This window comes from Eulemur rufifrons, chromosome 16 (assembly GCF_041146395.1).
Source record: "Eulemur rufifrons isolate Redbay chromosome 16, OSU_ERuf_1, whole genome shotgun sequence".
NCBI classification, from domain to species: domain Eukaryota; kingdom Metazoa; phylum Chordata; class Mammalia; order Primates; family Lemuridae; genus Eulemur; species Eulemur rufifrons.
In genome coordinates, this window is record NC_090998.1 from 90,474,279 (window position 1) to 90,486,838 (window position 12,560).

The 12,560-nt window shown below is 53.5% G+C and overlaps 1 protein-coding gene across 1 annotated transcript; it reads left to right on the top strand.

The window, feature by feature from the left end:
* Window positions 1-3,012: 3,012 nt before the first annotated feature.
* On the top strand, window positions 3,013-3,219 carry SMIM45 (small integral membrane protein 45). Its single transcript, XM_069491127.1, has one exon. The coding sequence runs from the start codon at window positions 3,013-3,015 to the stop codon at window positions 3,217-3,219; it is 207 nt and encodes a 68-aa protein (XP_069347228.1).
* Window positions 3,220-12,560: the final 9,341 nt, after the last annotated feature.

Here is a 12,560-nt window from a genome sequence, read left to right on the forward strand (position 1 = left end):
CCGTCTCCCATGAGGGGCATTGGCCTCGCCCTATCTCTACCTCCAGCACCCAGGGCAGCGCAGATGGCAGTGTCTCTGGGGATAGCAGCTGCGACTGAGTCCATGGGCCACTGCTGAGCTGCTCAGGCTGAGGTGGTGTGCTCAGCACAGAGCCCCTGGAACAGGCATCTGCAGGCGTGAGGTGGGTCTGCGGCACGCGGGGGACACCAAGTGGTGCCAGTGGCTTGGGAGGCAAGGAGAGGGGCTTTGCTATCCTTACACAGTCCTGGATAGGACCTTGGCTGAAATAGGGCTGGAAAATTCCTTATGGATCATTTGGTAAACCTCATCCCCACCCTGTCACTGGGCACAGGGACCCTGAGGCCCAGAGAGAGTGAGGAATGGTGCAAGGTCACCCAGAAGGCCAGTGAGCGTTTTGCTTCTTCACTGAGGCCAGTCCCCTGAGACGTCATAAAAAGGTCTGGGGGTCTTCATTCTGCCCCAGAATGCCTGGGATTTTGTACACAGGGCTGGAGAAGTTTCGGGACCCTGAACTCTGCTCCATAGCCCACAACATTGCAGCTGAAATGGCTTCTGTTTTGCCCCAGCTGCCCATTCTCATGTTTAAGCTGAAAGGAAACTGGGGTCCTGGCTGGGCCTGGGGAGGGGGCACAAATCACGTTGGCCTTAGTCAAGCCAGTTTGAAGCAGGCTTCCTGCCTGGGGTCTCCCTTCCCCACCTCCACCAACCCTGGCAGCACCAGGCAATTCTGAACTGTCTCTCTTTGGCTCTCCAGAAAGGCAGATAGTTAGGAGGGTGCTGGGTCCTATACATGCTACCCCTGCCCAGCTGCACTAGCCCTGATTTGGACAATTAATGCACTGTTCGTATTACTCCTCCACAAATAGGCCACATTGAGACATTGTGCCTCAAAACAGCCAATGGGGACCTTGGGGGGCAGGGAAGGGGCTCTGGATGGGTACAGGACCCGGAAGCATCTCTCCTTTCCTTGGGGTCATAGCTCACCTCACAGAACCCCCTGGGAGTAGGGGGACAGGAGGAGCTGGGGTTTGGAGACAGAAGTCAGAGGAGCTGGGGCTTCTCTCCAACCTGCCCTGGAGGTCATTCCATCCATTCCCCCTATTTCCCTCTGCAGAAGCAAATGGGTCTCTGCTCATTTCATCCTCCTCAAGTGTCTTTCCCTGTCCTGGAGGACTCACGCCTCAGGACATCACTGGAGTTCGGGGTATAGCTCTGCCACTTCCCAGTTGGGTAACCCACAGCAAGTTAGCGAAACTGCCTAGGCCTCAGGTCCTTCATCTGTAAAATGTGGACAGTGATACCACATTGGACAGTGTGTGCAGGTGGCCAGGGACCCACTCATCTGGGGCAGGGGGCAAGGCTGGCCTGCCGTGAGGTTTGTGGAAATGCTCTAACAGAGCTCTACCTGCCAGGCAGCAGAAGTGGGCTCCTCACCCTTCCCCTTTCCAATACCTAGGGAAGGTCTGGGGGTGGGTTAAATCGGCCCTGCATCATCCCATCTCTGGAGCAGATGATCTGGCTTTTGAAGTATGAATAAGAGTTTGCCAAGTGAGCAAGAATGCAAAGGATGTTCCAGGCACAATGAAAGCGTATGCAAAGATAGGAACTGCATAACGTGCAGGTACACTTAGGTGGCTGACAAGAAGTGGTGTATGATGGCACATAGGGTGGGACATGAGGCTGGTGAGGTTGGTGGGGAGCGAATGGGGGCACATTTGGGCAATTCTAAGGAGTCTGGGTGTATGTAACGTTTGTAAAACACCTTACACCTACTACCTTTCACTCTCCTGCTTTCTCCACCTCTGGTTCACTGGAAATAACAGGCTAGTGTTTATTGAGTGCTGGTTCTGTGCCATGCAGCGTGGTGTGACATGCTCTGTAGGCATTGTCTTGTTAAAAATTCACAGTGCCCTTAGGAGGTGGGTCCTATTTCTATGCCTTTTTTTACAGATAAGGACACTGAGGCTCAGAGAATAAGAACAAACTTACTGTGTAGCACTTGTTATGTTCCATGCACTGGTTCTGAGCATTTTACATAAAATAACCCATTCAGCAGTCACATAAGCCCCACAACCTAGGTACTGTTATTCCTATTTTATAGATGTAGAAACCAAGGCTCTGAGTATCTTGCCCAATTTATTTATTTATTTTTTTGGAGCTAGGTCTTGCTCTGTTGCCTGGGCTAGAGTACAGTGGCATCATCATAGCTCACTGCAACCTCAAAGTCCCGTTGCTTCAATTTTTTGGTGCTAGTGTTCATGTCCTTGTAATTATGAAATTGGGCTTGTGTAGACTCTATTGATCAACCAGGTCCCCTGTGATGGGTGTTTGTTCACCACGCTTTCACCAGGCCACACTTGGCCGGTGTGTGTAGGTGGCTGGGGACCCACTCATCTTGATGGGGTGGTTGTGTGTGGGGGGGGGGGGCAGCGCTGGAAGTGGCAGCCACCACAGCTGCACAGTCAGGGCTGGGCTTGGTGGCTCAGGGGCACTGGGAGAGCAGCGGAGTTCTTGCCCAACCTGTCCTTTACTGAGTGCCCTGCACAGGCCCATTCAGGCATTAGTCACCTCATTGAATCCTCACTAGGACCTGTGCAGAGGCTGTATTCCTTTCCCCTTCCACAGGGGAGGAAGCTGAGGCCCAGAGAGGTTAGGCAACTTGCCCAAGGGCACTCATGCTGGAGAGAGACTGAGCCAGAGTGGCTCTTGGCTGTTAAGTCTCCTTCTTAAAGAGTGAGTAGGGAGCTGGGTGTCTCCAGGTGACGGGGACAGCTCCGTGTGGGTCAGGAGGCCGGGGCTGCTGAGTCACCATGTGGTCCTGATCAGCCACTGCCCAGCGCTCTACTCTCCTGGGCCTCAGTCTCCTCATCTGGAAAGTGATTCTCGGGCATCTAGCTCAGTGAAGCCTGCAGGTCTCCCTCTGGGTGGGCGGGACAAGGGGCACCTGCGCTGGCTCTCACGACCTGTGTCTCGGCAGCCAAGGCCACCACGATGCCGCACTTCCTGGACTGGTTCGTGCCTGTCTACCTGGTCATCTCTGTGCTCATCCTGGTGGGCTTCGGCGCCTGCATCTACTACTTCGAACCGGGCCTGCAGGAGGCGCACAAGTGGCGCATGCAGCGCCCCCTGGTGGACCGTGACCTCCGCAAGACACTGATGGTGCGGGACAACCTGGCTTTCGGCGGCCCTGAGGTCTGAGCCTTCGTGCGGGGGTGGCGGGCGGCGGGCACCGGGCGCCCTCCCCAAGCCGCTCAGCCTGGAGACCCTCGAGGCAGAGGGAGAACGACCTCTTCTCGGTCCTCCAGGACATCCCTCTGCAGCCCGGGCCCTCCCAGCAGAGGCCCCTAGTGCTCTGAGAGGACCCTGGCTGTGGAGGTGGGGCACCTGGGTGCTTTGATGAATTGGGGCTGCTGGTCCAGGGCTTGCTCTTCATGTCGGGCCAACTCACCCCACGCCCGTTCTCCCAGCTCAGGGGACATCCTTCCCTAGCTCCCAGTGCCTTTGTGCCACCCAGCACTCTGCCCCTCCACCTGGAGTCAGGTACAGCTGCCCCTGCCTGTCCTGAGCCTCTGGCTCCCCCATTTCCCCACGGAATGCCCAGTTACGCCCAGCTCCCCACTCTGCCCAGTGGCACCGGCCCTGCAGCTTCCCGTGGCGGGCCTCAAAGCTGACCCAAGGAAAGGGCCTCAGTTGGAGAGATGTCAGCTTGGTCCCGCCCAGCCCCACCCCTCTGGGCTCAGGCTTGGAACTGGTGAGGGTGTGTGGTGGGGGTGCACAGAGGGGTGAGACTATAGGGAAGGGGAGGGGTGAGGAGAGAGAGAGAGAGAGAGTGTGTCTGGGGGGAGTGGGCAGCCATGGGGAGGAGATGTGTGTGTGAGAGAGAGAGAGAATGGGGGCCCCAGGCAGGGCAGGAGGTGGTGGGGACAGGGTGAGCTCCATGGGCAGTGAGGACTGTCTGCAGCAGGTCCCAGCCTCCTCCCGCTGCAGGACTTTCCTATCCCTTCCCCTTCCCCTGGGCTGAGGTGGCTGGCGGAGCTCCTGCCCTCCCTCCCTGCCCTGTGCCACACTTCCAAGGCCAAGCCCAGCCCCCACCGAGCCAGGCCCCTCCAAACCCCCAGGCCTACCCCGGAGCCTGCTCCTGTGTGGAACCTTCATTGCCTCACACTGGACATAGATTGGCAGCCTGCCTCACTCTCCTCCACTGGGGCTTCCATCTTAATTTATTTGCAATAATAAAGACTTCATGACTATCTTTGCAGGACTGTCTCCTTTCCTGAAAGTAAGATCATGTCTGTCAACTCGCTGGGTCCTCATGAAAAATATGGCTCAGTAGTCCCCATTTTAGGGATGGGAGCACTACATCTCAGGGAAGTTAGAGCAGGGTTTCTCTACAGCAGCAGTATTGACATTTTGGACCAGATCATTTTTGGTTGTGGGGGGCTGTCCTGCGCATTGTAGGATGTTTAGTATCCCCGGTCTTAGCACTCACCCCCTCCCATTAGGACAATCAAAAATGATAACTCGAATCCCTGAGTAAAGTACCAGTTAGGATATAAATTTAGGTACCAACTGAGATGCAAAACAACAGAATCTTAAACCAAACAGAATTGTATGCCTTTCTCGTGGTGCTGTTCACAGAGAGGTTGTCCAGAGCTGGTTTGGTGGCCCGTTCCACGCAGAGTGCTGCCCTCTCGTGGCTTTGCCATGCCTGGGATGTTGCCCTGGTTGGCATGCTCCCAGATGGCTCATCTGCATCCTGAGCAGCAGCGAGGGTGGAGGGTGCAAGGGGTGCTCCTTCCCTTGAGGGACACTTTCTGATGGTTACCTCCCCGCTGGCCAACACTCGGTCACATGGCTACCCCTAGCTGCTAGGGCAGCAGGGGAATACAGCCTTTAGCTGGGGGTGGCCTTGTGTCCATTTAAAAAGTCCACCTCGGCCGGGCGCGGTGGCTCACGTCTGTAATCCTAGCACTCTGGGAGGCCGAGGCAGGTGAATCGCTCAAGGTCAGGAGTTCGAGACCAGCCTGAGCAAGAGCGAGACCCCGGCCAGAAAGAAATTATCTGGCCAACTAAAATATATATAGAAAAAATTAGCCGGGCATGGTGGCACATGCCTGTAGTCCCAGCTACTCGGGAGGCTGAGGCAGGAGGATCCCTTGAGCCCAGGAGTTTGGGGTTGCTGTGAGCTAGGATGACGCCATGGCATTCACTCTAGCCCGGGCAACAAAGTGAGACTCTGTCTCAAAAAAAAAAAAGTCCACCTCCTTTAAAGGGGGGAGAACAGGCCGGGCGCGGTGGCTCACGCCTGTAATCCTAGCACTCTGGGAGGCCGAGGTGGGCGGATCGTTTGAGCTCAGGAGTTCGAGACCAGCCTGAGCAAGAGCGAGACCCCATCTCTACTAAAAATAGAAAGAAATTATATGGACAGCTAAAAATATATATAGAAAAAATTAGCCGGGCATGGTGGCACATGCCTGTAGTCCCAGCTACTCGGGAGGCTGAGGCAGTAGGATCGCTTAAGTCCAGGAGTTTGAGGTTGCTGTGAGCTAGGCTAACGCCACGGCACTCACTCTAGCCCAGCAACAGAGTGAGACTCTGTCTCAAAAAAAAATAAATAAAAAAAAAAATAAAGGGGGGAGAACACATGGAGACAGCTACCATTTTATTTTAGTGGGGATTTGCCTGAGGTCACAGGGCAATGGACTGAGATTTGGACCAGATCTCCTGACTCTAGACCAATGGTCTTGCACGTGCCCCATCTTGGGAGTCAGGGAGGGAAAAGGCTTCTCTCACCTTGAGGAACTGGGGGGGCTCTTCCTCCATGGGGCAAACCCAGGGACTGCATGAGCTGTTTTGCAGAGCTAGGACTAGGGTGAGGTCAGACAGGCACTTCAGGGTCACACCGCTTTCTAAAATTTTGTGCCCTAGGTACCTCTCTCCTCTCACCTAGGCCCAGCTCTCACCACCCTAACCTCTAACCCAGCAGAGCATTTTGCACCTCTCAGAAATTTCCCCACGCCCCTTCCCACGCCAGGTAGCTGCTCGGCCAGAATTGCCTTCCCCTCACTACCACCCAGGGCTCTCCCAGTGACAGAGACCAAACTGAAAACAGCTGAAATAAAGGAGTTTGGTTCTGGACTCAGGCTCGGCTCGACCTGAGGGCTGGAGGATGTCTCCGGCACACTCCACATCTTGGTCTTTCTCTCCCTGTGTGTATGCCTCAGTCATTTGTGTTGGTTTTATTTTCAGGAGGAATTTCTCCATGTGGGCAGAGGGTGGCTGGGACAGGCCCAGGCTTATACACCCTCAGCACTTCTATTTGGTGAGCTCAGGGTGGACTCCCATTGGCTCCAAGGCACCTGTGCTCAGGGCATGAGGTGCCCTGATTGGCCAGGCCGCTCTTGTACCCCGCCACAGGGCGGAGTCAGCTCTGCAGATCACGTGCACTGAGGGGGGGGTAGGTAGTGGCTGTTACCCAGGGAAGGGGTAAGGATGCTGAGTGAGAAAACAAGAGGAGTTGAGGCCATTGTCTTGTACAGGAGGAAACAAGCTTGGAAAGGAGAAACACCTAGGGCTACCCGAGCGGTAGCTGCCACCCGGGTTTGGGACTGGAAGTCTGAGGCGGGAGGGTGGACAGGAACCCGCAGAGTTTGGTGAGCCTGTGAGTTGGGGCTCTGAGTGTGGACGGCCCAGGGAGGCAGGATGCGGTGGAAGTGGGTGGGCAGTTGAGTGAGTTCTCTAAGGACCTGTTAGAGGGTGGGGCCCTTCCACTGCCTTTCAGATCACCGCACTCAAGAATGGGAGGGGACCAACACCACCCACTGGGTGGCTAGCCACATACTGCCTCAGTTTCTCGGTGAGTAGGGGTGTGGGCCAGGACTAGAAGCTCAGTGGTGCACGTGTTTCTCAGAAAACTGGTCTCCAGCCGTGATCAGAGACTGGACTGGAAAGGGCCCATGTACATTAGGTTGGCATGGTGCAAGGGACAGAAACCCTACTTGCCTACTTTGGGCAAGAAGGCTGGGTACCATGAGGACACTGGGATGTTTGGCCCTTTAGGACAGGAAGGTAGCAGGGGCTCAGGACAGCTAGAGTCAGGTATACAGACCCCCTTAGGATTCTTTCACCACTTTTTATTCCTGTTTCTGTGTGCCCACCTTTTAGCCACGACCCTCATACCTCCATCACGGAAAACATAACAGCCAACTGCTGGCAAGTTTTCTGTCCTACAGCCCTGGCCGCTGGAGAGTTACCTGTCCCTCACTCTGCCCCAGGTGCACATATCTCAGGGGAGGGAGTCATTGGCTCTTCTTAGGTCAGGTGCCCAAGGGTGGGGCAGTGCCTTATGTGTGGTCCACCTTGGGTCAGGGACCACCTGAACTGGTCAGCGTGACCTAGGCTTGGGTCATCTCAGAACAAGGCCGCTCTCTTGGGATGTTGTACAGGTTTCAGGAGAAATTACGTAAACCTCTCCCCGACCCACAGCCTGACCACACCAAACAGACCCCTTTGGAGGTAGATTAGGCTTGACTGGCTGAGCTGGGGAGGGCCTCGGGCCAGATCTGGCCTGCCCCCGCCAAGTTTGGTATGTCTCCAACACTGTTTTGAAAAAATGCAAATTAGTTGCCAACATTTACAAGTCAGGAGATTTCACACCAGAATCTTCTTTTCTGACTCCTTAAAAATAAAATTTCTAGCCACACAGAGTCTGAAGTGTGACCGTGTTCATGGTTATAAGCTTCATAGCCTTGGCAGGGAGGGTGTGGACTGTGACCCTGCCGAAGGCCTCTAAGTGGCCAGGCAGGAGAGCTGCCTCCCTCCAAGGGCTGGCTGCAAAAAGGTCCCCCACCCTGGGCTGCTGACGAGGAGTCTGGGGCTCGGAGAGGATGAGGGATTCACCCAATCCCTGAGTTCTCAAACCTGGTCTTCTCCCCAGAAGAAAACCAGGAATTATTTATTTATTTACACCTGGTCTTCCCATAAAGGACCCAAGAGGGTTTCAGGTGAAGGAGCCACATACATGGGAGCGAGAAGGAAATAATCTTACTCTGACTCCTACCGTAATGTTTTTATTATTACTTGTTTCTGAGCTTCCTGGCAGCCAGAGGGAAAAGGGAAATACAAAGAGATCATTTTATTCTTGTTATGTGATAGAAGGGAGAGATTAACTCTTCATGAGAGACAAATTTTCTGGTTCTAAATACTAAAAATAAATGTCTCAGATGGCATAGTAAAAGCAATGCAGCGGGATAGGGGAGGTTGACCCATATGGCAGAGGCTACAGAAACAGGCCACTGCCCAAGGAGGCAGGATTTTTCCGTCTGCCAGGGCATGCCAGATGACTGGACTAGGAGCAACTTGAGGTCAGGGCCTGATAATAATAAATCCTATAAAACTGTTAATTTAAATTGCACATCCTTGAGCAATTTTCCTGAGCTCTCAGAAGCACAGCTGAATCCACCAAACATTTTTGTGTGCCAGGCACTGAGAATCACAGGTGATTAAAGCCCACATAAGTGTCCCCTGCCAGTGCCTGGCATTGTGCTCAGCTCATGTCAGGTTCTCTGTAGAGACCTGTTTAGTTTCTTATCATTCCTGCCCTGCCAGCCCACTGGGTGGGGGCAAGTGTCAAAGGAGAGAGTGCGGAGAAAGCACTGTTTACATGCTGTGTGTCATATAGCTATCCTTTTGAATGCCACAGAGGCATACTAAGTACGCCCTGCCCTGGCACTAGGTGTGGCACCAAAAATGCAAAGACAAGATGTAGTCCCTGAATCAAAAGAGCTCACGGGCTGGTCTGATGGTAGTGGGTTAGCAGAACTTGCTAACATTAGTGTCACTAAAGTTGGTATTCAACCCCTCACTGCTAAATTTGACTGGCTTTAAAAAAAAAAAAAAAGAGCTCACAAACTGGAGGGGCAGACAGATATGTAAACAGATAAATTATAAAACTGTAACTGCAGCAAGAAAAGGATATATGGAAAACCAAAAACAGAACTGAAGAAGCTCCTTACTCTTGGGGAAGGGGGTTGTCGAGGAAGGCTTCCTGGAAGATGTTACTACTGATCTGGGTTCTGAAGGCTGAATGACAGTTCTCCCTGTACAGGGAGAAGCAGCCTGCAAGTGCACAGCCCTGGAGGCCAGAGAGAACCAGTTCTTTTTGAGACTGTGAGTGGTGTGGCTGAAGCACAGAACGCCAGTGAGCAAGTGGTAGGAGGGGAGATTGAACAATCAGAAAGTGGCTTTTCAAGTAAAGCTTAGACCCAGGGAGAGAACCTGATGATCTTCCAGTTGCCACCTCCTCCAGGAAGCCTTCCCTAACCCCACCAGCAGCTTTCCCTATTACACCTCTAATCTTGTGTTGTGATTTTGTTCACATAGCAGTGGAGAGAAGTGACTGCATCTTCTCAGCTCCACCCGCAGCCTGCTTGGCACTGGGCAGGGCCTCCTTGAAAGCTTGCTTGTTGGATGAATGCGGCCAGTCTCTTTGGAAGTCTTGCCAGGGGTTGCCTGTTTGCTTAGAGACCAAGGTTTTAGAGAGGCTTAGAGGCTTCCTGGGGGTCGGGCTGTGTGTAGGTTTTTAAAATGCTTTGGGAGGTTTTGCAGAGTCCTGGGAGCTTTCCCACCATCTGGGAGCTGTCAGGATAGGGAAGGACAAGTGTGTCTGGGTTTGGCCCAGAACAGGAGGACAGGAGGCGGGAATGTGCAGGGTCCCTGCATAGGAATGGCTACAATGTTCGGACTCCAGCCCCCGAGGGCGGCACAGACTCCTCATTGTTCCACCCCCTCGACTCTCCACTCTGGCTGAGCAGGAAGGGCTCGGGCAGGCCGAGAGAACAGCTTTGGGCACAGGCTGCAGGCTCCCTCAAAAGACTGTCGCAATCTCAGTCAACAACTCTCACGGAGAACCCCAGTAGGCAGAGCTTCTCTCCCTCCCCCATAAGGTGGGAGGAGCTCAGAATTTGGAGTCTGGAGACCTAAAGGTCCCGCTACCGATTCACTGTGTGAACCTTGGCGAGTGCATTTCCTCTCCGTGCAGCTGTAAACAGCTGGAACTGATGAGGAAGTCAGAAGAAATCATAGAGGGTAAATAAAAACGCAAATCAGAATTCCAAGGCAACATTTTTAATGGCTCACATGGACTGAGCTCATTGCACGACTGCTACTGCTCCAGCAACTTCTCATCGCGTTTTTACAGCAGCCATGCCAGTGGGTCCTCAGTGCTGTTCACCAAATATTTCTGGCTCTCCAGTTCTCTCTCTGCACGTGGTGGGATTATACCTCCCTGCCTCCTTGTGATGGGTGGGGCCATACAACTAGTTCCAGACAATTAGTTGTAATTAGAAGTGAGTACAGGCCATAGCATTTAATAGCTAGTCCACAATTTATCGCTCTCTCCTTCCTTCTGCCACAGCGACTAGCAATGCACTGGAAGGCAGCTGCTCCATCAGCCCGGCTCCCAGAGTGAAGATAGCAGGGAGCGGAACCTTAGCTGACCCAAATTACAGTGGACACGAGGCTTGAATGAGAAATCACCTTTGTTACTATAAGCCACTGAGATTTTAGAATGGCTGGTTACTGCAGCATAACTTAACCCATCCTGACCGATATAATCTCGGTTTTACAGATGAAACTGGAGCTCAGAGAGATTTAGTGCCTTGTTCAAAACCACACAGCTGTAACAAAGCCAGGTTGGAAAGACTCCAGAGCCTATGCCACTTGTCTGGGAGGGCACCACAATGATTTTGTGCTTCAGTGCAGAGCTCTGTCCTCTGAGGCCACTTCCAGGCCCATCAGTCTTTCCTTTGGTGGAAAAGAACAAAGTGTATAGACACGAGGAGGTCATTGTCACTTTGGGCCACTAGAGGTCAGCTGAACACAGGCTTGTAGATACTGGGTAGGCAGTGTCCTCTAAGCCACTCAACACCGGACAGAGCAGAAGATGGGCAGGAGGAACAGAGAGCTGAACAAAACTCGGGCCTTGCTCTCAAGCCCTGCACAGCTTGGCAGGAAGCAAGATGGAGGAATTCCAGATCTTCAAGCTAGAAGAGACCACACGAGGGCATTTGATCCCTATTTGAAAAGGCAGCGGAGTCCCAGAAGGGCAAGTGATCTGAGTTGTTGGCCAAAGTGGGGAGAGAACCCAGGGCCCCTGACTTCAGCTCTGTCTCACGGAAATGATGTCATCCACTGGGCTGGGCCCAGTAACGGAGGCCCCTACCCAGTCTGTTGGGCGAACTGTGCCGTCTCCTTTCTCAGCCTCTTCTGTACTTCCCCAAGTCAGGCTGGTCCTCAGGGCCTCAAAGCAAGGAGGGGAGCAGGGAGAATCCAGGCAGGTCCCCTCCCCCGCCCACTAGGACTTCTCGCAGGTTGCCCTGGTAACCAGAGCGCAGCCAAGTTTGAAAACGCTAAAGGTGGAAGGGAAGAGGAGGGATAACAAGAGGGAAGGGTCCTAGGCCCACACACTCACCATTCAATCATTTTATTCATTCATTCATTCTACAGAAACCTGCTGAGACTGGTTCTTCCCTCAGGCCCTGGGACCCAGAGAAGAATAAAATCTAGTCCCTTCAGAACTGAGCTAATATGGTAGTCACAAATTAAAATGAAATAAAATTTAAAATACAGTTCTTTGGTCACCGTAACCACATCTTAAGTGCTCAGTAGCTATCTGTGGCTCGTGGCTATTGTATTGGACAGCACAGATATAGAACATTTCCATTATCACAGAAAGTTCTATTGGCCAGCGAGACTCCAGAAGCTCACTCGCCAAAGAGAGCCACACGCGGGAAACTAGACCAGACACGGCGTTGTGTGGGCTGCAACATTCTCATCACCAAAAAGCAGATGACAAGGTGAAGATTAACGGAGATGCCAGGAGAATGCTTAGCCTCGTTCCTGACTCGGGGTGAGTGTGGAGACGTGTACCGTCACTGCCGTGGGGCAGTCACTGTAAGCATCTGTTTACACACCGCCTTGCTGAGCAGACTGTGCGCACCGCCCCGGCCCTGGCATGGTGCTTGGTGTATATCATAGCAAGTGCTCAGTAAATGGTAGCTATTCTTGTTGCCATCATTATTATCTGCCAGAGCCAGACTAGGTGGCTTTGTGGCGTTCCTCAAGGGCAGCCCCAGGGCTGGGTCATCTTCACTCCCTCGGGGTCTCAGTACAGGGACCAGGTGGAGCAAGCAGAGGCCATTGAAGGGGAAAGACCCAAGCTCTAGCTTCCAGGAACTCTGGCTTGATTGAGGAAAGACAAGGTGGGCAGGCAGGATGGGCACGGAACTAAACAGCGCATGGGGGACTGCAGAGGGAAAGCAGAAGTGAGGCTGGTGCTGAGACCCCCAGGGTGAGGCCAAATTTGGAGCATCCCTGTTCTACCCAGGGGAGAGCAGGTTTAGGGAGGGCAGGCTGCAGGGCGCCCCCGCCAGGGCCCAGCCCTGGCCGTTGCCAGCCTCCCATGGCCCTTTAGGATTCCAGAGGCTCAGAGCAGCCATTCACTGACGCCCACTCCTGAGAAGCCAGCCCCTCCCTGCCAC